A 22,454-nucleotide genomic window follows, 5' to 3' on the forward strand; every position below is an offset into this window, starting at 1 on the left:
ATGTGTAATACTTGAACAATACACTTGAAAAACATTTATTTAAAAGTGATAATCAAAAAAAAAATATCTTAAGAGCAACAGTTGTGAGGGTTAATCAGGAGGATTAGGTGCTGCAGCTGTTTATAATAGATCATCTTAAAGGTTCTTGTGTTTGTGCCAGCAGTGAGCGATCACTGTGTCCTTGTCTTAGTAATTTTGGGGCGTCTCACACTACAGCGCATACAATATTCATAAAGGTTATCACAATTTCCCTGACATTCACCGGCAGAGTATGACAGGCCATCACATATATAATATTCATTATTCATGCGAGTGTTTTTCTCTGGCTGGGCTCTGTCCTGTGCATGTGTGTGTTTAGGGAGTGCTTCCATCACGTTAAACTGATCTGGACGTGGATTGTATCTCCCCGGCACAAGCTGCTCTCTATTTGTTTTTCCCTGTTTATGGGGAATTGCATCACACCGCTGAGAACAGTAACTCAGGAGGGCGAGGGGGTTCAAAACACCCAGTCTGCTGCATTTAAAGCGTCATTTCATCTCCTCAACTGTACATCCCAGCATGCCCCAGCGTGTGTTTGTCATCTGATTTCCAGTCTATGGGCTCTGACAAGAAAAAAAGCTTATGTCAACTCAGTCATGTAGGGAGTCGGGAAGCAGAACATTTCACTTGATTTTTTTTCTCTCATCCCACGGGACTGTCTTCAAGCTGTTTTCATCCGCTTTTTCCAAGTAAATAATCCAACAATAAAACCCGCTCTGTTGCTGTTTACTGAAGTCAGGTGTTTGCAGTCATGTAGGACTGTGAAGGGTGCGTCTGATCTCACAGTGCAGGCTAGTGGGTTAGACACTAGAGGACAGCAGAGCCTTTGAATCGTTAAACTGCTTATTTCTTGATCTAGTTGGATCTCCACTGTGCAGAACAAAGTAGGTGCAGGCTGCCGTGTAGGTGAACACGACTGTAATTCAACACCGTTAAACCAGGGCTGCCCCAGACTATTTCACTTTGAGGGCCAAGTCTAACTTTTGGATCTTTAATCAGTTTCATACTATAAAGCCCTTCATTATGTTCTGTTTCCAGGCCACAGCTGGACCAGAAACCCTTTAATGGGGTCTGCTCATTGAGTAAAGTAAGGTTGTTGATGCTGGCACAGGAGTCAGCTGACTGGTTACAACACTGGCAGAACTGCCATCCAACATGGCAGCGGCATAAACAGCCCCCGCACTTTTCCTGTTGGCACCGATTGTCTGTGTCTGTTCGCAGACGTCTGTTTTCCCTTCCTTTCCCCCCGCTATCAGCTGCCGGTGTTGACAGTCTTGCTGATGCTTGATGTTCCTCCACAGATCTGGCTTTGTTGTCTCTGCCTCTCCCAGCTCCTGGCTGCACCTGCGGCTGTTTGCCCAGCAATCTTCTTCTTCCTGGACCGAGCGGAACGGCAGGGGGAGAGGAAGCAGAGGAGAAACCTGTTTGCTGTTGGAGGCAGGTGGAGGTGAAGGCCTCTGGAGGGGGGGTTGGATGTGAAAACAAAGCACACAAGTGAGGAGAGGAATGATTTCAGACATAATTATATTGATTTATCGTAATTTGATGGTAGTTTGAAGTCCCCCCCCGACCACTCTTGTAAAATGTTAATTCACACATATATTTTCTATACTGTGCTTCATAAACTTTGCATTTTGTTTTCCCCAGAGGGGACGCCTGAGACCACTTGGTGGCGCTGTAATTCCACAGCTTGAAACAAAAACTCCCCTCGTACTCAGTTTAAATCAAATCCAAGACAAAAACAAGAAGGAAAAGAAAAAATAAAAACACACAGGAGCTCCACATCAAGGCTACAGCTCTTGATTTCTCAGACATACCCAAAAGACAAAACGGATTAGCAGACATTTATTTGAATAAAGCTCACTTATAATTGGTAAAATTAAGCCCCGTTTTACAGGCCTGGATCCTTAACAGTAGTCAGCGTGTGAGTGTGTGAATGTGTGTATGTGTCAAAATCTCACCTACTGTACCCTGTGTGAATAATGTAATTTATAGTTTCCGGCAGGGGGGATCAGAATATATGTCGGAGCCGGAGAGGGTAAAGGGCTTTTTGATGAAAATAGGAATTAATTACATTAAATCGCTTAGTGGTGAATGTGAAGCAGAGCCTTTAGACTCTGGGGAATACTCTTCAGAAGACAGTTACACAAATGGCTCCTGAACGATGAGAACTGATTGTCTTTTTTTTTTTTTAAAGACACATTTTTACTTTCTCTCCCTTCTCATAACTTCCTCGGCAGTAAAAAAAAATCAGTCCGAAGTCGCAGAACATCGGTCGATTCTGGAAAAAAAGACGAAGAGGGGGGGAAATGGAGAGGAAAAAAGGGGGTCGGATGGAGAGTCGTACTTTGAGCCTCACACGCACAGACTGGCAGCAGCAGCCTGCTGCGGAGCCTCTCGCTGAGTGGGGCTGAAGTCAGTGGAGCGAAGGATGAGGTGGAAGGAGAGAGGGGAGGACTGAGGGAGTGAGGGGCTGAAAGAAGTGAGGAATACATAACAAATCTGAAGTGACATAACTGGCCGGGCTCTGGCTCGCCCCAAAACAACACACTGATCTCTCTCCCTCCTTTCTATCCCGCCTGTCCGCGGTTACATTTTGCTCTGGTTTGCTTACAGGGGGTTTCCTCAACCCCCCCCCCCGAACAGTGCCTCTGGCTTCTTCCTTTCCTTCATCCCATTTCCTTTCCTTTCCTTTCCTAAAAATCCATTCTTTCCTATATTGCACCACTCCATCACTTAGAAGTTTGCTGTATCCATGCAGCCAGTCATATGTTTGTTCTCATCCTCTTATTGCTGGTGGTACTACCCTCACCCACTCCTCTCCCCCTCCTCCTTTCCTCCCGCAGGCCCCCCACCCCCCGCTCTACCTCTCCTCTCTGTCTAATAATAGCCATAATGTGTTATGAGTATGCAGTCTGTCTCGCTCACAGCAGCTCTGCACTACATCCTCTACATCCTCCACTCTCTCTCTCTCCCCTCGTGCAGCTGGTATGTTGTCTTTCTCGCCCCGTCTCCCTCCTTTTGTCTTTCCACACAGTCTCAGCTGTCGTCTCCCCCTCGTGTCCTCCCCTTCTCCTCGTCCTCTCGTTTCCTTATTGCAGCACAGACACGGTGCGAACATGTGGTCCTCCTCCTCCTCCTCCTCACCCCTCCCACTCTTTGGCGTCTTTTGCCTCCATCCATCCCGATTCTGTGTTTGCTCTCCTGCTTGCGTGGGCTGGCTCGAGTATGTGGTCCTCAACTCCCCACCGAACCCCCCATCACCAGTGTCTCTCCTCTCTCTCACAGAGTCTACCCCTCCGTTTGCATCTCCCTCCCCTCCCGTTTCATTGTGCCTTTCTGCAGGTCGTCTGCCTTTTCTCCACTTGTTTCCCCTCCCTCGTCTGTCTCTCTTAAAACTTTTCAAGCCTGTCTCATTATATTCCTGCATGTGCTGGATTTGTGTCCATGTGCGTATCTGCTGATGTGCGCATTCTCTTTGGGATGTCTGTGCAAACTCGCCCGTCTGGTTTTGTGCTTTTCCAAAATGTCAGCTTTACATTGCGCCACACTGAGAGGCACACACACATATAGATTCACACACATCACGTCTGACTGAAGTATTAAACCAAAGCCCGGGGCAGGAAAACGGTTAATATCTCAGCGTTACCGTATAAACCTCATTACAGCACCGAGGTAGAAAGAACAGAGAGGACTCATAACAACAGGAAAGGGAGGCTGGAGTGCTTCCTGTTCACACAATTAGTTAGACAGGCGTGCAGACAGGCAGATGGGCGCTCTCACACAAATATGACAGACTGACACCCTCAAATAAAATTAGACTGGGAATTAAAGCTACCCCCTGTGATCCAGTCTGATATCTTTAAGATGTATTTTGTTAACGTCGTTTTGTTCTGTCTAAGGCCAGTGGGTTCGTGACCTTTTTAAGTCGCAACCCCTCCGTTTCCTGTTTTATTTTGTAGTCGCATCCTCTCGTGTCTTTTTCGTGGCTCTCTCTACTTCCTGCTCACCTGCTCCTGTGTTCCTGTGCTCCTCCCCGGTCCGATCCCCTCAGCCTCGTTAGCATTTCCCACGTTCCCAGCGTCTCTCCGCCTGCACCTCATCCTCTTCAGTAGAGCTTTGGAGTGGTATTAAGACAAAGGACATTTTGTTATTATTATTTATTTGCACACTTGAATGTTTTAAACTTACATTCTTACACACTGCACCTTTAAACCTGTGCTGTCCCCTCACTCTTTGTTGGTTTGTCTGTTTTTGTCTCCGTCGGTCCTGTGTCTCCTGCACCTGTTCCCTGAGTCTTGTGTGTGTTCCTGCTTTGTTCCCCGTGGCTTTCTGGTTTGTCCTCAGTTTTTGTATTACTTTGATATTTTTTCTTTGCCTGCCTTTTTGCTGCCAGTTTTTGTTGCCTTTTTAGTGTTGGCACTTTAGGATTTTATCTACCTGCCTGCCTGTCTTGTGTTTGGGTCCTTTTTGTGTTAGCTGTGACACCAGCACTGACTGAGGAGAGGGTTTTTTTGTGCATGTCCAACCAGAGCGCACACTTTGACTCCAATAAAATGTATTTCAAGGCACAATAAAGCCACCCGATCGACAGAATAAATGTTGGCAAACTGCTTTTCTGCAAAAAACCCACAGATGAGTTAAAACTCGTGACAACACTATACGTATGCTCTGATTTGGTTTGGACACAAAAACAACTGGCATCATGTTTTGGCTTGTGGGTTAGGGTTGCCACAAACACGACTGGAAATTGTCCCGAGGTCTCCTTACACACTCCCAAATGCTGAAATGCAGACTTGAACTGCGGTCACCAGCTTGGCAGCCTCTAGGTCCACCTCTGCCCCCTCCACCACCCCCATATGAGCTGGTAATGAAACGAACTGTGAGCGTATGACACGTTTTGTACAAATGTCAATTAGGTATGTAGCCTATGACACATACAAATTTGGAAAAAACTGCTAATGTGTTATCCTGGCAGCTGCACGGATTATGTGACTGTACCAGACAGTTTAATGCAAAAACCATTCCCCAGTCTAAAATATGTTATTTTTATTTCTGCAACCATCTGGCAACCTCCTGGAAATTCACCTGAGGGTCCTGACCCCCAGCTGGAGAAACCGCAGTGTCTTAGGCAACATTACCTCCTCACAATTTGGAGCTGCAACACCGATTTTATTCAAATGAACACAATTTAAGTCAAAAACAAACTATTAGAATCAGGTGTTGCCAAATTTGCACAATAAACCTTAGAGCCTTTGAGGAGGACAGACAAATTAACCCCAGATGCACCACTTTCATACAACTTATTATGAATTTGGATAAACACAGTTGAGCTGACCTTGATGTAACAATTCAGAATATCAATGGAGATGCTTTATTTTGTATTTTTTTTTTATCTCAATTTGGCTCCTAATGAATGAATGTACTTTTAGTTCAGGCTATTTCAGATCAGGATGCTACCCCTAATTATGAAAGCAAAAACTAAAACTATAATTTATTTTGACAGGTTATAAAAGAAGCCTCTTGGCTCAGATAAACTCTCATTTCCAGCCCATTTACTAGTGTAGTGAGGTGAGGAACACAGCAGTCTGCGTGGATGCAGGTTCAGGCGGACCCTCGTCCTCACGTTCACTTCACGCCAGGTGTGCGCTGACGTCATTTGGCTAACCAGCTAAAAATGTGTGATTTCCAATAAGACTTCAGCTTTGTGGAGTTATTGTTATTTTTACCGAATAATTGACTGTTTGTTATATCACCTTTGGACCTGAATGTCGGAGTTTTTCTGCCTCAAATGATGTTTCTTAAATCGGCCCGTAAAGTATTTCACAGCACAAAAACTTGGTGGTGAGTGAGATGTGAGGATTCAGGTGTGAAGTATTGATATTGGACAGATCAATAATGAAAACTATTGTCTTGTTTGTCTTTCCTTTTGTTTGATTGTTAAATGTATTGCATTTATTAATGAAGTCTAGAAGGACAGGTCCGCTCAGATCATTTATAAACAGCAGCAGACTGATTTATGTGAGAATTTATGTAAAAACAGAAATAACACATCGCCTGTGTTGAATTTGAATAGGCTGTTGTGTCATAATTAACAACAACTGAAGACTGCGTGCAAACTGATAAATGTGTCTGATAACATTTATAAATCAATGGAAATTAGATCCGTACTGTGACAGACTGAAGGCAGCTAGACAACTGTCCCACTTGTTTGGCTTTGCTGCCCCGCTGCTGCCGCCTGATCTCGCCCACTTTCCGGCCAAGGTGCAGCTCATCTTGAACGAGCCTACTGGCTTAATTGAGGAAATGGATGGCTTATGTCACATGCAGTGTATTGTAGCGACACTCACAGTTTGTCCACATATCCTGACATCCAGCGAAACATTAATACTCCATGTGTTTATTGTCAGCTTGCTTCACTGTCCTTTATATTTCATCTGCTTACTGTAGCTGTGGTTGTGTGCAACAGTAGCCTTAGATTTTGAGGGTACGATAACCATCTCAGAAAATTCTCACAGTTTCATGGTGTACGGTGTTACACACTTAATATAATTATCATCATCGGTTACAATCATTAGGCATATTGAGTGGTGATGAGAGCGGATACTATTTGCATTTTTTAATCTGTAATGTGACTTGTTGAGGTTCAGTTATGTCTCCGTCCTGACAACCATTGTTGTAACTTGTCGCTTGAAGTGAGTGAGCAAGATTGGACTTGAGGCCTGTTGTCCAATCAAAATGTAGACAGCGGCCTCAGTTAGAATTGTGAGATTGTTTAATTGGCCGGAACCAGCCCCTGGGCTGTATTTTGCCCATGTGTGCCCCCGTAGCAGAGAGGGTTCAGGGGCAGAGGGCTTAAGTTGAATGTGGTAGACTAGTCTGCCTGCAGGGTTTTCCCTTGGAAAAGTCGTTAGGCTTGGTTGCAAGTATCTTTTGTCTTACTTTATGGGAGCCCGGTGCGGCCATTACCAACATATGTCAGTGTTTCAGCTTTCCAACCATCTGTGTTTCCAACTGCTGCCGCACTGTAATTATAGTTGAAAAAGGAGGCCTGGGATGATGTGCTTCTTTTCCCGATTTGATACCATCACAAAACCTTGATGCCAATTCGATTCATAGTCTCGATTCTCGATTGAATGAATAGAAAAGGGCCCAATACTAAATACAATATGAAACAAAACTGGCTGATCAGATTATTGTTCTTTCTATTTTAAAAAGCTGACCGCATTAATTACTAAATTATTTTGAAAGCAAATTTAACAGCCTCCTGCCTGTTTGAGAAAAACAAAATGAGCGGGAGGCAGAGTGCTCCGCTGGGTTGTTATCAACATCACGTCTCCAGCAGTTGAGAGCACCATTGGCTCCGGGGAAAGACGATTTCACAGACGCTGAATGTGCGCAGCATGAACATGAAACAGACTGAGCACCGAGATTTTCCTCACTAAGTTCTGCAGTTTCTGTCGGTCAGTCGAGCTCATTTGTAACTGCTGGAGTTCGCTGCTTCGCTTAGTATCTTCGTGATGACGCAGAAAGTTCAAAACACACTTAATTTTAGTCACATTTTGGCAAATGTTTGACTTTTTGAAGATGAATTACAAGATGGCTTTAGCGCGTGTGTGCAAACTGTAGATACATCCTCCAGACCGGACACCTCTGTTACATAACATGACGTAGTTTTAAGTATAGGGTTAGTATTAGTTTGGGTTAGGGTTTGGCTATCACCCCTGTTAAAAACTGTTTGTAATGACCCTAAAATGAATGAACACCGGAGGGGTTTTGGTTGAACAAAAACTTTAATATAATTTCACAAAATATTACATCCTAACAGACAGGAAACCTTATATAAACTTGAAATATTAACATTTATACAAGTGGTATTGAATATCAAAGATACTTCAATACCACTTTTACCACTTTCAGTATTAATGATTCATAAGTGCATAGCTGCGTGTTGCTATATATCAGGTGGGTCACTGTGGTGTCACTCCCCAATCTCTACCATGCTAAACTCGGTGTGAGAGGCAGGATGAGTTCAGAGTGTTGCAAGGTTAGTGGTAACTCCTGCACATTTTCTGCTTGACCTGCCTTGACCTAGTTCAGGCAGTCAACTTGTGAGCAATGCAGCTTTCATTCTTCATGCACGCAGCCTATACCCAGTGCATCCTGTAGGCGAGAATAATGAAGTCCTCAGTGCTCTTCTAACTCTTTTTTTTCCGACAATGCTTGATGCTGCGCCGCTTACCTTAAATCTTTGCGGGGCTTATTAAGTTTCATAAACTCCACCCCCAACCTGTGGGCTCTGAGCATCTGCCTGCAGCATCTAGCCTGGCTCCCCTCAGGGGGGGAGCCATTATCGTCAGTCTCAACCTGTGCTGTGCTTTGCTGTGCAGAGCTTTGTGTATTCTTGCAGGGCGAGATGAGGTCATATACAGAAGGCTGGCTCGGTTGAGGAAGAACTCATCAGTTTTGCCCTCTATACCTCTCTCTCTCTCTGTGCATGAATGAACACGATCCGAGTTGTTTATTATTATTTATTATTATAATATTAGCAATGCACTCAGCAGTTATGATCGGTGTGTTTACTGGGATCTTGTTCTGCGTGACCGTTCTGCTGTTAATTGGTTGTCATTAATCAGTTAATTAGTGTGCTCTGCATGGAGGCTGTATTTATGTTTGGTAATGTGGTCAAGTTAGTGTGCTGTGATTGCACTCGGCTGTGTGTGCAGGCTAGTGATTTTTAAACAAGCTGAATTAATCGTACAGTATACGTGTACAAAAAAGTTAGATTCATTCGCTTATACAAGATCTCTTCTGCTAAATCAGAGATACAGAGTTCAAGCGCACTTTATTCATTGGCGGGGGAGGAGGGGTTTGTGTTTGCGTGAAAGAGAGACTATATAGAGACTATATAGTGCTACGCAGAAGCCCTGGCCTACAAATCTTGTGCTCCAGATGTAAGAAAACATGTTTGTTTGGTAATAGACCCCAATAAATACATAGCTTTTTCAGTGAGCATGAAAAGTGGGATGCCGAAATCATCATTCCCACTATTCTCACATGTCGCAATTGTTATTTCCGTCACGATAATCACTGTGATTTTTTTTTTTTTATTACCCTGTACCGTGTAGCACCAGCCACTGCCCATCAAGTTGTCTGTGTACTTCCCGTTTCGGTGCATCACTTGTAGAAGTACAGTAGAAACAGACAAGTGAACTAAACACTCAGCAGACAAGCGGTTAAAGTCGTGCAGCCCTGAAAACACAGCTGCTAAAAAAGAGATGGCCCCAAGTTTTTGTTTTAGTCGTCTACACTTCATATGTCACTGTGAATTATCATATCTAATTGGCCTTTTTCAAGAGTGGTTTTGCTCAGTCAAACACAGTTGGAGTTGTACTGCTCATCCATTTGCATTGTATCAATATTTTAACTGCTCCAAACTCCATACCCAGCCACTTATGTATTTAGGAGCAGGCCCAGCACATGTATACATTTATGGAGCTTTATAAATAAATCCCTGTACTGTTACGTAATCATACATATGCTCTGCCTGCTGGTCCGAGGGCGAAAATGAGGTCTTGAAAAAGACTTGTTTTCCTTAATTTCAAATCATTTGTCCCGTTCTGGAGTTTAACTTCTTGGTTTGAGACTCTACCCCCAGCGTTTCTGGGGGGAAGATTTCAGATTTTCTTTTTACTACTGAGGTTATCTAGTTTGAATAATTTCCGTCCACATATCTGAAGATAAAGAAAACAAACAAGCTTGAGGCTTGAATTTCTGTCTGGCTGTTTGACAAATAAGACATCTTTAAACCAGGCGGCATGAGGCGCTGCAGAGTATTGATTTTATTCAGAATGAATGGCTAATTGGACGTTGGGCAGATTAAACACTCCTTTCTCTTTGCAGTGTTTGCACTGCTGTTTGATATCCAATTATGTTTGGTTTATACACTTTCTTGTAGAAATTTTCCAGGTTTTGGGAGTGACGGCACTAAGCACATAAAACAGCTCTGAAATGGTCATCATTTTTGTAGAGGCTGGTTTCCCCAGAAGAAAGAAGTTGAGCCCCTTTTACTCTCAAACAGACTTTTTTCATTTTTTGAAGGATGGAGCCAGAGTTTACTGACAGTATGGTTTTTCTAACTTGCAGAAGTGTGGTGCCAAGGTAATGCCTTCCTACAGGAATGAAAGACACTCATTGGGCTCAGCTGTGCGCTATAATGGATTCAAGCAAATAGTCCAGGTACCTTTTAGGCCTTGTCTACAGGTATATGGATACTTTTCTAAATGGACATTTTACACCTCCATTAAAAAAAAAAAGTCAGTCCTCACAGCCTTTGGTACATCCGCCAAGGAAGTTATGTTTTCACTTGAGTCTCTTCGTTGGTTGGTTGGTTTGTCAGCAGGATTACACAAAAACTACTGAACAGATTTCCATGAATCTTGGATGGATTATGGCGCTCGGAGCCGATAAAGGATTTTTTTTCTCACTGTAACATTGAAAGATTTTGTTTCATTTCTGGGAATGGGATTAATACATGGATCTTGTGAATAAAATCAGGTGTATTTAGGTGGTTGGTATCAATGAGTGAACACAATTTGATGCGGATCCTAATAAAAATCTGGATCTAGCAGATTTAAATATAGGCTTGATTGAATTAAAGGGCACTGTTGGGACTTGGGAGAGGTATGCGCTCTTCTCGGGGGGCCAGTTCTAGTTGTACAAAAAAATGCAAATGTTTTTTAAATACACAAAAAAGCAAGCTGGGCCAGTAGGTGGCAATAAAGTCTACGTAAAAACTACACGTAGTGAGCTTATTAAATAAAACCACTCAAAACCAAAGAAAACTGCCGTGTTAAGTGGTAAACTTGTAGGATGCCGAATTGGGGTGACGATGTCATTGTGTCCACGTTGTACATATCCACACTGATGCACAAAAACTGGAATTAAAAAAACAAATCTGTGAATGCGAAGCCAAAACACAGAGAAAAAAGTTTGCCTCGCAAAATATTCATCCACATGTTGACAAGTGACCTACACTTTCTGATAAGCATTGTTGGCAATGCCGGGATTGTTTACACAACATTTTATGATAACACTCGGGTTGACATGCTTTTCTGTTTTCCCACAGCTGCATTTATTACTGCTGAAAGGTCACAGGTTTTTCAGAGGTGTGCAGCCATCAAATGTCTCATTATCGGCCTCTAATCTACTGCAATATCCGTGCATCTGTTACAGGATTCGAGCACAGAACATGTCTACGATATTTTATACACGTATATAAATAACACGAACCTTTGATGCTGCGAAGGAGACGCATGATGTGTCAGTGTAAGTGTTGTTGTGAGTCTGGTGGTGGAATTCAGCAGCTTCTCTACTGGCACAACGCAGCAGCAGGCAATCAATCACCTAAGGGTGCAAGTGGAGGGGAAGAATATTTTCAAGATCGAGGAGTCATTAAAACAGCAAACAAACACAACATTAGAAAAATGCAGTATGAAGATAAGGTCAAGTGAAGCGTAATACTTAGCTATTTCTCCCTTCTATTCATAAACTTCCGTTTTATTCTCAGGAATTCTGATTATTTTTAGGTCGGACAGGTTAATGCTTCATCTCTAAATGTGAATAAATCCAGAGTAAAAGTAAAAGCTGACTACGCCAGCGACCGGCTTTATCCAAACAGTTTTCTTCAGTTTCTCTTGGGGGATCAGCGGGGGCTCCCAGCTAGAAGGGGCTAGAAGACGTGAATTTGACAGTGTCGTTTATGCTCTACCTAAGCCTGAATATGAAAACCTCTACCTTTTTTTTTTTTTTTTTTAGAGAGAAACTACAGCATGTTGTAAAGATATAATTCTGTTCTTTGACTTTGAGTAAATGGAGAAATGAAATGAAGACTTGGAGCCAATAACTGTCTAACCACTGTGAGAGCTTTGAGGCAGCATTTATGGAGAGAGACTTTTGTAATTATCATATTTGCACACTTTCTGCTGTTTGCTGATGTTTGCTTGACGGGTTTGACACTTTGTAATTCATGCTGAATGCATCAGTGCTTCCAAATTAGACAGACTCATCAAATAGAAAAGGATACACTGGTGTAACCAAGTGATGGGACGGACAGAAAGAAGCACCATATTGTTTCTTTCCTCTTTATAAAACGCAGGTATGATCTTTAAATTCAGCCTGATTGGAGAAAGACTCGCTCCTCTTTCTTATATGGCGATCTTCCATAAATGTGTAGATCGTGGCTGTTTAATGACGAGTCACATAACGCAGCATTTTCAAACCGACAAGTAACGGTGATGATTTTTGGAGCTTTGAATGTGAATTTAATTTACTTAATCTTTCAAGATTCCCATTTGATTGGAACAGATTAAGTCTGTTTAATTCATGCAACTGTCAAATCACATTTAAACCCAAGATGGTGAGCAACCAGAGTAAACAAGAGCAAGACTGCTCGCAAAACTGGGGAAATTATACATATCGCACAGTGTTTGTGATGTCAGAAATAATGAAAGCCAACAGTCCAACAGTGAATAACCAAAAGTAATGATTAACAGCGATGAAAAATGAATAAAAACGAGCAAATATGCACATTAGAGAGGCTTTATCAGCTAAATGCTTGGTATTATTTTTTTGAGCTCTGTCACAATACAGGTCTTGGAAATGCATGTATCTAAACCTGCACACGGATGTACAGCAACATGAGTAGAAATGCAGATTAGCATTACAAAAAACCTGCACACCAGCACATGGTCTGACAGCTGCTCCAGTCCAGCAGGCAGAGTTTCTGTATTAATTGATTCGATTAGATATTCACGTGGCTCATGGTAATGATAGCTAACAAATTTTAAGTCGGAGCCTTGGAGAGTATTTGATCCAGTCTGACTCAAACCTCTCATGCTATTGGAAGGTTTAGAAATCCTCCGCAGCAGGGGATGAATATCAATCTTTGTCTGCTTGATCCTCAGAGAAAAAGCAATACAAACACGGCAACAGAGCGCAATACCAAGCAGCATCAATTCATCCTTGGAGTCCCGATGCCTTGTGTATTTTATATGAAGTTACTTTTCAGGGCAGATGAACGATTATAAATTCTGTCTTCTCTGCTCAACTCAATTGCATCATTCTCGGCTACGCCCAGCCGACGTCAGGAGAAAACAATATTGACAGGGTTTTTGGGGCCAGAGTAATGGGAAGCTGTCTCAGAGGCATTTCTGTTGTGTAGTTGCGGGATGTGTGCAAAAACAGCATAATTACATTTGCTAATGTGGCCAAGCAGATGGCGTTCTGATACATACAGTATATACATGCTTTTTTACTTTATATGAAATTTGAAATGTTTCCACGTAATGCATGCAAATGTAGTCTGGAAACATATATTGCTTTGTTGCTTAAAGGGGCCCTGTGGGACACTATGTAGCAATCTGCATGTATTAATCACTTATTTTATTGGCCATATATGAGCTGATTGCAGCGCGATGTGAAAAATGAAACCTTCCCCATCTCTCTCAGATGTCAATACAAGCCTGTGGATGATTTGTTTTAAAGTTGTTTAATGCTGCTGGATTGTGGGTTCAGTATTTTGCTCAGGAGTTCATGAGACAATGGTGGGTGGCTTGACTGACAGCTTGGAAGATGCTTCGTTGAAGCAAGGGAGCAAACGTTAAGAGATTTTTTAATACTGTTAGAAGAAGTGAAAAATATTTTCGGATCATTATGACACTGTGGTGGGACAAATAAGACTTTGGCAGCCCGCCCACAGTCTAGGTTATTAATAGGAAACACTAGGATTTCTTTGAAGGATCGGGTCAAAAGGATGCGACTTTATGTACGTAACACAGAGCTCCTTGAGTGTAAAATATCTCCATTTATCATCTTTGTGAAAATACATTTAAATGGATCAACACTTTAAATGGCTTCCATTCTTGTTTTTACTTTACCTTTAATTATCTGGATCATCCCTTTTTTAAAGCGCTAAACACACGTCTTGTGCAGTTCACGACTGACACATTTATTTCCAGCAGGACACTGCTAACATCTCAAGGTGCTTGTCGTGTTCTTTTGTAAAGTGGCACCAGCTGGAGCGGAGTCTTGCAGGGCAAAACAAACACATTCAAAATTATTTAAAACAGCAGAGAGGTGAGCGGAGAGACAAAGAGATGCATAACAAGAGAGGAGACAGGATGACAAACGGGAAAGAGGGAGAGAGTCCATGTGTTACCTTCGCTATTCAGAGGATTACACCGAGATCAGCATAGTTAGAGAGGACCGCACTGTTTGTTACTCTCGTATCTTATAACTCTTGTTTTGCTGACATTTTATGTGTACATTGGAGAGTGAAGGGCGAAGAGGAAAATGGAGGTGGTTTGTAATTGGACTTGTGAATCAGTGTGTGAACTGCACATGCCCTGGCCTGATCTAGCAGGGCACACTTTCTCTGTCTTCACTTGTTCCCGCTCTTCACCTTCCTCAGCCTGACCTCGTCTGCCGCAGCTCCCCCCTCACTCCCCCATGTTCATTCCTCAACAATGCCGACCCTCCCACGCACTCTGTATTTGCAATTGAAAACACCTTCTGCGCATGCTGTGTGGAAGACAGCGTGGAGGTGCACTCTTCATCCAAAAATCTGAAGTTAACAAGGGAGATGTAACACCCTACGACGCTTGTACATTTAGGATGTTGATTTCTCTCAAAGTGCATTATAATGAGTGTTGGCATAAATTACTTTTTTCCACATCGATGCACATGTTAGAAATTTTGCACTGATTTCTAACTGCTGAACTAAAACGGTTTATTTGAACCATTTCTCTTTTAGTGTGAGTGTAAGATATGGGGTAGGTCCACAAATTGGATTGACAGAAGTCACTAATTATGTTCCAGATAACATCTAAAACAAGACTGTGATAGTAGATACTGTATAAACACGACAAATCTTCCCCTGCCCTTCAATCTTTTTATTTTAATTTCATCATCCACGGCTCTCAAAAAAACAAAACAACCTACAAGCAGCCTCAACCTCTCTTTCTTATAGTCTTTTTTTCACTACCACAGTTTATTCTTCTTCTACCCTCGCTGCTGTCTTATTCCCCAAGATGGAAAATAATGAATAAAGACAAAATTTCATCATATCTCAACACAATAAAGACCTGCAGATGCCTGGACAATGTGTGTGTGTGTGTGTGTGTGTGTGCTTCCTCTATTGGGACCACACAGCATTTAAATCATCATTAAAGTTGGTTATGGCTTTCAGTGTGCATTTCATTATGTGAGAGCACGCATTAAAAAAGCAAACAAACTGTGTGTAAATGTGAGCTTTATATGTGATTAAAGAGTGTGCGTAGGTGGCATATGTATTTTAAGTCAGGCATTTACTCCGAGTGTGTGTGCGTTTGTATGTGCGCGCGCGTGTGTTACGACGCGTTTGCATGAGCTCTGTGAGCACTAACCAAGCGGAAATGACAGTAATTAACTAAACGAGCTACATCTGCACCTGAGGGGGAGAGAGAGACCGAGAGAGAGAGAGAGTGAGAACATTTGAGGCGTCTTTTGTGAGAAAGAAAGGGTGAACTGAAAGGGTGTGCAAAGAGAAGAGGGGTATGAGACGGAGGGGTTTTCAAGGAAGGTGAAGAAATGAAGAAATGAGACGGAGGGGGGGTTGAGAAGCAGCCCTTTTTCATCCAGCTGTGACAAAAACCAGAAAAAATATGCTGTTAAAAAGACTCTCCTCCTCTCCTTGACCTAATGACCCACAGGTGAGGAGAGTGAGCAGGCTGAAACCCAGAGGGAGTTGGCCCTCCTCAGGCGGACCAAACTCCCTGAGCCCGAAGCTCAGACTCCAGGCCCCGATGATTCAGGAAAGCTTAACGTATCACAGCTGTAAGTGACCTAGAAAAAAACTTGTCAAATGGAAATAATTCCTCCTGCAGTGAGTACTGTAATTCTTTATGACTCCTGACATGGCAGTCTATGGATTCAAGTGGAGACACAAGCGCTGCAGTGCAACTATATTTTCTTTTTAATGTTAAATCTAGCAGACACGCCTCTGTACTTCAGGTTACACCATGCTGCTTCAAAGGCCAGTGTTGATAGTTCAGCTGTTTCTTTCCTTTTGATGCTCTGCACTGCTGATTCAGTTGAGGTGAAACCTCTCACCGTACACTCATAATAATTAAGAGTTTTCAAATAATTTGCACGCAGAACGAGAGACTATCGTGCTATTACGCAAAATATCCTCGAAGTAGCGTGCGACTCGAGACATGGACGCTACCGATGCAGCTTTTTCTTCCATTACTGCTGATCCGTCTGAGATTCGAGAGGCAAAACAACGAAAGCCCTCAATGAATAATTGACGTTGCCGCAATATTTAATGATGATGGTGCAACATGGTGTAACAATGAAGGGGAGGAAATGACTTCACCTTACTGTTACACAGTGTCTACACACGGGGCCGAGCGTGAGGAGCTTGTTAGAGCGGCAGCTTCAGTCCTCCAACAGCGTCGACACAGGATGTGGTCAGGCGCAGTTTTGAAGTGTAGGAGCCCGATCACTGCAGTTACGTGCTTCAGAAAATATGCTTTTGGTTACATTTACTCGAGAGCTGTTGCGCTGCCTGTGTTAGACAGCTGGATTGATTAAAACAGAAGTGTATCTCTTCCATCAGACGCACATGAGAGGGACTGAAGAACTCGACTGAAACTGAAGATACCCACATGTTTAAGCTGTCAGGAGTGTAAAGGCATGTTCATGTGAACACCAGTGCAGACAAAATCAGTGCTTTTCCTTGTCCAAATATGCACAGTGATGCTATGGGAGCGTAGTACATAAACGGTGCATTCAGGTGGTCCTCGAAACCTTGTATGGTTGAATATTGGTTGGGAATTGGAATCTGGATTGTCTGGATCCACCCTGACGAGAAAAAGCCGATGTGGGGAAACGCTGAATCACAGCGATCATTTGGCCATTTTTTGAGTCTAAATTAAATACGAATATTGGTACAAATCATTATCTCCTCTCTCTCTTCTAAATCCCATCAGTCTAGCCCTCGTAGAGGCAGTGAAGGCTAGCCAAGCAGATAATAGTTAATGGGCAGACATGAATAATGGCAACACATTCCAGGAAAGATACTGTTTTAGCTCTGTAAAAGTGAAGGAGACAGAGGCAGTAATTGAGCTCATTATTCTAAAGCAAACTCCACCCCGTGCTGTCATACATGTTTCAGTACTAACTCTTCAAAATGGATCCCCTAAATTGTTAAAACAGTAGGAGATAAGCCAGATGATGGTGTTATAGATTCTTAGGTGCTGAATGAGTGTGTGTTTGTGTGTTGGGAATATGATATCTGCATGTGCATGCAAAACAGACGGACTATAAATCTAAAGGATGGTCTTTTAAAATGGTTTTGACAGATATTTTACTGAAACGATGTATCAAAGGACTGGGAGGGGTCGCTGGTAGTGATGAGCTTACAGGAAAGTATCACCTGAATATGCAGCTGTGCTTGGCTTTGTGGAGCTTTGTAGATCAAAATGAGTTGGAAAATATCGGCATATTGGATATCCTCAAAAATCAAATGTCGTTTATCCCTGGATATTGGGCTTATGTTTGCCAGGTGGACAGAAAGGCAACGCTGAATGATTTATAATGTTGCTCTATAACTAAAAGCTGCATACATGCACAACTGTTGGCTACAAGTTCACCATATTAACTCAAAAGGTGATGATATGTCTGTTGGTTTCACGTCTTTCCGCTGCCTCTAAGTGGCCAAAAAACATCCGCTATTTCAGGTTTAAGAGGGCAAATTCTTGCAGATGTTTACTGTCAGTGAGAGTTTACAAATGCTCACTGTGTGCCTGGATACTGTGGGCTACGGTTCATGATTCAGCCAATTACATCCACCTGTTCCCTCCTGTGAGAATATGCAGCTCTCCCACATGTGTCTGCCTGTCTGTGTGTGCGCTTGTGTGAACAGTTGTAGCTACTGTTTGGACTGCTGTCAAATCTGTTTGTAAAGTTGTGCGATTAACAGGGAGAATTGGAAACACTGGAATACATTTCACTTCATGCTGCAGTGACGACTGTCATCCTCCTCAGATTGACGAGAAAACAAGTGTGTTATTAGTCAAACTACAGTAATGATCCAAACAAGGTCTACGCGAGCTTGTTAAGCTATAGAATTTCCATCTGTGTTTAATTAGTCCCGTCAATTAACCAATTCTTTATAATTTATTGGTTGAATGAAATGAATCACAGTTCAATCACTCCTTTGTTCTCCTTAAGCACACATCCATTAAAAGGAAATGAATGTAAACCAGACGTAGCTTCAACACATAAGAAGCGTTTCGTTATTCTGTGCTTTAGTTCATTTTATTTTACTTTAGGGACCGGATGCAATAAGTTGACAGTAAGTTGATCGTGGTGAATTTTTATTAGGAGGTTAATCGAGAATTGAGATAAGCGTGAACATGCTCACATAAATGACTCGGGGGAGGCTGTCTGGCTCCCTGACGCACAGTCCTATGTTGGTTTGCCTGAGCCTGTCACCATGTTTCGCACATACAACATCGGTACAAGGCTTTTGGAATATGGATAAAAATGATGTCCAATGTAAATCCCTCCTGTCAGGTTGTGAATACATCCTGCCCTCTGTGCAGGACACAAGTTGGATGAAATGTGACTTTGTACATTGTTGTTGTGTCTCTGATTTCTAACCAGCGTGTGAGTGACTGAGCTGAGAAGCAAAGTGTTGCAGGAGGCGGGGAAATGCAAACAGACCAAAGCGGCATGTGTAGTCCTTTCTCTTTAATGTCACTTCAAGTGAATGACTCCTTCTGATTTTGTCTTTATCCTTCAGTCATGTGATCCATTTGGCCCGCTGAGTGGTTGAGTCAGGCATCCAGTTGGAGTGGAATCAGTAAAGTGTGAACCTATAGTGATTTTTACTGTTGATTCACGTTATCTTTTTGCTTGTCATGGCCAACAAGCTGAGGAGAGCGGAGAGAGGCAGAGTGAGAGAAGTCTGGCACCTGATAAGCATCCTGTATAGAAATCATTTTTTTTCGTGTGTGTGTGTGTGTGTGTGTTCATGATGCTAGAGGAGAGTTGTGTGAAGCCACATGGGTGAGTTCCAGTTTTAGATGTTTTAAATACATTAGATAAAACCACACAAACACACACACAGACACACACACGAACCCAAATACATGAAGAGAAGAGATGCACACACACTTTTCATGGTGGGATGAGTAGAGGCATGCACACACACATGACGAATGAGCCAGAGCAAACATGCCACACTTCAAGCCAGACAAACACACAGCTACTGCAAATACACAAAAACAGAAAACGCAAGTAAACACAATCTCGTTATAGCATTGCTGACAGACATCACATAGCAGGAGCAGAGCGCACGCACAACATCAGAGAAACACACACACACACACACACATTGCATACACATGTGTATACACACAGCTACTCTCTCTCTCTCCCTGCACACACACTCGCTAACACGTGCTGACACACATACCCTACAGCTCACTGCACAGTATTACACATGCCAGTGAGCTGATGGGAGTGGAATGGCCTTACTCCATGTTTTATGTGTTGGACCGGGGCCCACTTGTTCACTTTGATATGACCCGGCAGCTGAAAACATACTGAGAATTTATTCATACACGTTTTTGAAAATTCATCCCCAGACTTTATTCCCCTGAGACGCCGCTTGGATTCTTTCTGATCAGTGCCATGTAGCTTGTGTTGGAGAGCTTGTGAAGATAAATGTTGAATACTTCATGGAGTAGCCGCGTAGCGGGGCGTGTTGTGTACTCCTTCACAGGTACACTGGTATTTACGTCAATTATGAATTAGGGTCGAAGTGAGTACATAAAACTTTATTTCCCACAAACCGTATATATTTTTGTGTGCTGAGGATTGTGTTTTTTCTCCCATCACCTCAGCTGTTATAGCAAAAGTACTTTAAATTGTTGAACCTTTCAGTTTTTCTCCCTCCTAGACTTTCCCTGTGGTATTGCTGTAGGTGCCACTGTTGCAGAGACAGCGTTAGCAACATGGCTACCGCTAGCAGCTTGACTACTGTCCAAAGCAAAAGCAAAAGATGACGTCATGTTTTTGTATATATTTGAATGGCCGGGATAACTCATATGTAATCGTTATTAATGATAACTTACAACAATGTGAGAATGTTTTGCGCTACAGCAGACGGCAAACTTGAACACCAACATATTTTAGGTCAGCGCAGCCACATCAACTGTAGCCAACAACAGAAAGGAGATAAAGAGGGAGAGAAATTCCCCAGACTCCTTTGTAAAATTGCTCAATTTTGTGAGTTGTTGAGTTAGGATAAACTTTAAAAAACTTTGTATAACGCTGTCTATGACACATTCGTATTTATCTGGGCCTTCTTGTCAATTCGGCACATATTATACAAATACATTCAGTCTTTCTTTGTGCGGGGAAGTGAGGCGCAATCGCAGGTGGTCACTCTAGAGACGCATGTCGAGATGCATGTTAATGCCAGGGATAAACATAGTTTATAACAATGCAGTGCAGTGAGGATGGAGATGTTTCATAGAGGAGGCTTCAGTGTACTTCATAAAATTGATAAATCAGAAAACAGCAGAGAGGCTGTAGGCCTGTGAACACTTTTGCTCATATTCTCACTCTCCGTCCTTCTCAGTCGTCTGCGTGAGCTCTTTCATCAGACTTTATTATCAATTAATGTTTTTTATAATGTCTTGTTTTAGGGGGGTGCTGCAGCACCCTGAGCACCTTTAGTTCCCGCGCCCATGATCTCATCATCTACCTCAACGCCTGAATATACATTCGTCCCAGAATAAACATTGCTGTGTCTTGTTGATGAAAAACGCTGTATATAAAAGGTTTAATAAAGGTAAATGGGATGTATGGGATTTTGTAATGAGAAAATGTCAAAGACAAAATTACAGCTTTAAAGGAAGGTGCGTGTGGAAGAGAGAGGCAAAGAGAATAAGACAAGCTGAAGACAAAAGACAAAAACTCAAGGAGAAAAGTAAGAATAATAATAATAAAGAAAAATACTGATAAAAATTGGAAAAGACTAGAAGTCAGCAATGAAGATGCATTATGTTATGGTGCACGCCTGAAGGGGAATCCAGAAAGAAAGACGTTACTGAAACTATTCTTCTCTGCCCTTTTTTTTCCCTTTGAGTGTTTACACCGAATGATCTCTCCTCCTCTGTAGTGCCAACACATCTGAACCATGAAATGTGACCCTCCGTATTTCGCTGTCAGCACACTGACAGCTCTGCGCATCATCACGTCGTCCACAACAGACTCTCTAAATTGTTTCTGGCTTCGGGAGAGTCTCATAACTACATTTAAACCGCGGCTGCTTCAAGGTCGCAAGAAAATCGTCTGAGCGCCGCTTTCTTCTTTTTCTTCTTCAGAGAAGCATAAACGCCGGAGCGAGGAGCTCTGGGTATATCTCTCTTCATCGACCCAGCCCGACCTCTCCTCACTCACTCACTCAAATTATTTTACCATCTACCTCTGCATTAATCCTGCTGTCTTCCCTGCCTCTCCTTACCCTCTCACTCTATCTGCCTCTCTGCAGTCCTCTCTCTCTTGATCCATCTGTCTGTCAAGGCAACCCTTCCTCTGCTGCATCTCTGTTTCTATCCATCCGTCTGAACCTCTCTCTTTTCTGGGGACGCGGGCCCAGTCAGATCGATCACATCACCCCGTCCGCGTCCCCCCTCGCAACACACACACATCCCTCCCCCTCCTCCTCCTTGTACACCTGTGGCTGTATATAGACAAGCCCATCCATCAGTCTCTCTCCACGTCTCTCTCACGCACAGACCTCTGTTTTGACATACAAAGGTGCATCTGTCCACTTGTCTCTCGTATCTGTCTCCTGCATCATGTACTTTTTTTCCCCCCTTCGCTTCTGTCCGTTCGTCCGTCCATCTGTCTCTGTCCGCCTCAGTCCAAACGCAGCCGTGTCTGCTGTTTATGTTTCCAAGACGATGCGCTGATACAACGCTCCGCTGCGTCATTACCACGGCAACAGAAAGCTGTCCCCTTTCATTACAGCGCTTATTAATGCCACGCGCACATGCGAGCGTGCGCGCACACACACACACACACACACACACACACACTTGCTGAGCTTAAATGGCACAACATGTATGTTTAGGCACACAAACACACACTGTCATGGTTACTTGCAGAGAAGGAGAATAGCTCATTGGACACACACACACACACACACACACACACACAGAAATTAAAACGCTAGACAAAAGAGTGATTCACAGACTGTACAATCGCTCGGCCATATTAAATGTTGTTGAGCTCCTCCTCCAGTGCGTTAGACGTCCAGCATAATGCACGACACGCACTGCTGAGCTCAACTTAAT

General features: G+C 42.9%; 1 protein-coding gene across 3 annotated transcripts; it reads right to left on the reverse strand.

Annotated features, from left to right (window-relative positions):
• Positions 1 to 1,034: 1,034 nt before the first annotated feature.
• Positions 1,035 to 22,034, reverse strand: LOC311251439 (uncharacterized protein). Of its 3 annotated transcripts, none has more exons than XR_014621403.1 (3): positions 21,620 to 22,034; positions 4,050 to 4,156; positions 1,035 to 1,496 (listed from the first exon to the last, which is right to left on the reverse strand). XR_014621403.1 is itself a non-coding variant. In XM_084343844.1 (3 exons), exons 1-3 carry the CDS (start codon positions 11,354 to 11,356, stop codon positions 1,101 to 1,103), a joined length of 528 nt encoding a protein of 175 aa, XP_084199970.1. In that variant the 5' UTR covers positions 11,357 to 11,460; the 3' UTR covers positions 1,035 to 1,100. The 3 variants fall into 3 exon arrangements, 1 of the variants encoding a protein (XP_084199970.1); XR_014621404.1 differs by lacking the exon at positions 21,620 to 22,034 and adding an exon at positions 4,248 to 4,727; XM_084343844.1 differs by lacking the exon at positions 21,620 to 22,034 and adding an exon at positions 11,332 to 11,460.
• Positions 22,035 to 22,454: the final 420 nt, after the last annotated feature.

Source organism: Pagrus pagrus (assembly GCF_965226575.1).
Source record: "Pagrus pagrus genome assembly, chromosome: 22".
Taxonomy (NCBI): domain Eukaryota; kingdom Metazoa; phylum Chordata; class Actinopteri; order Spariformes; family Sparidae; genus Pagrus; species Pagrus pagrus.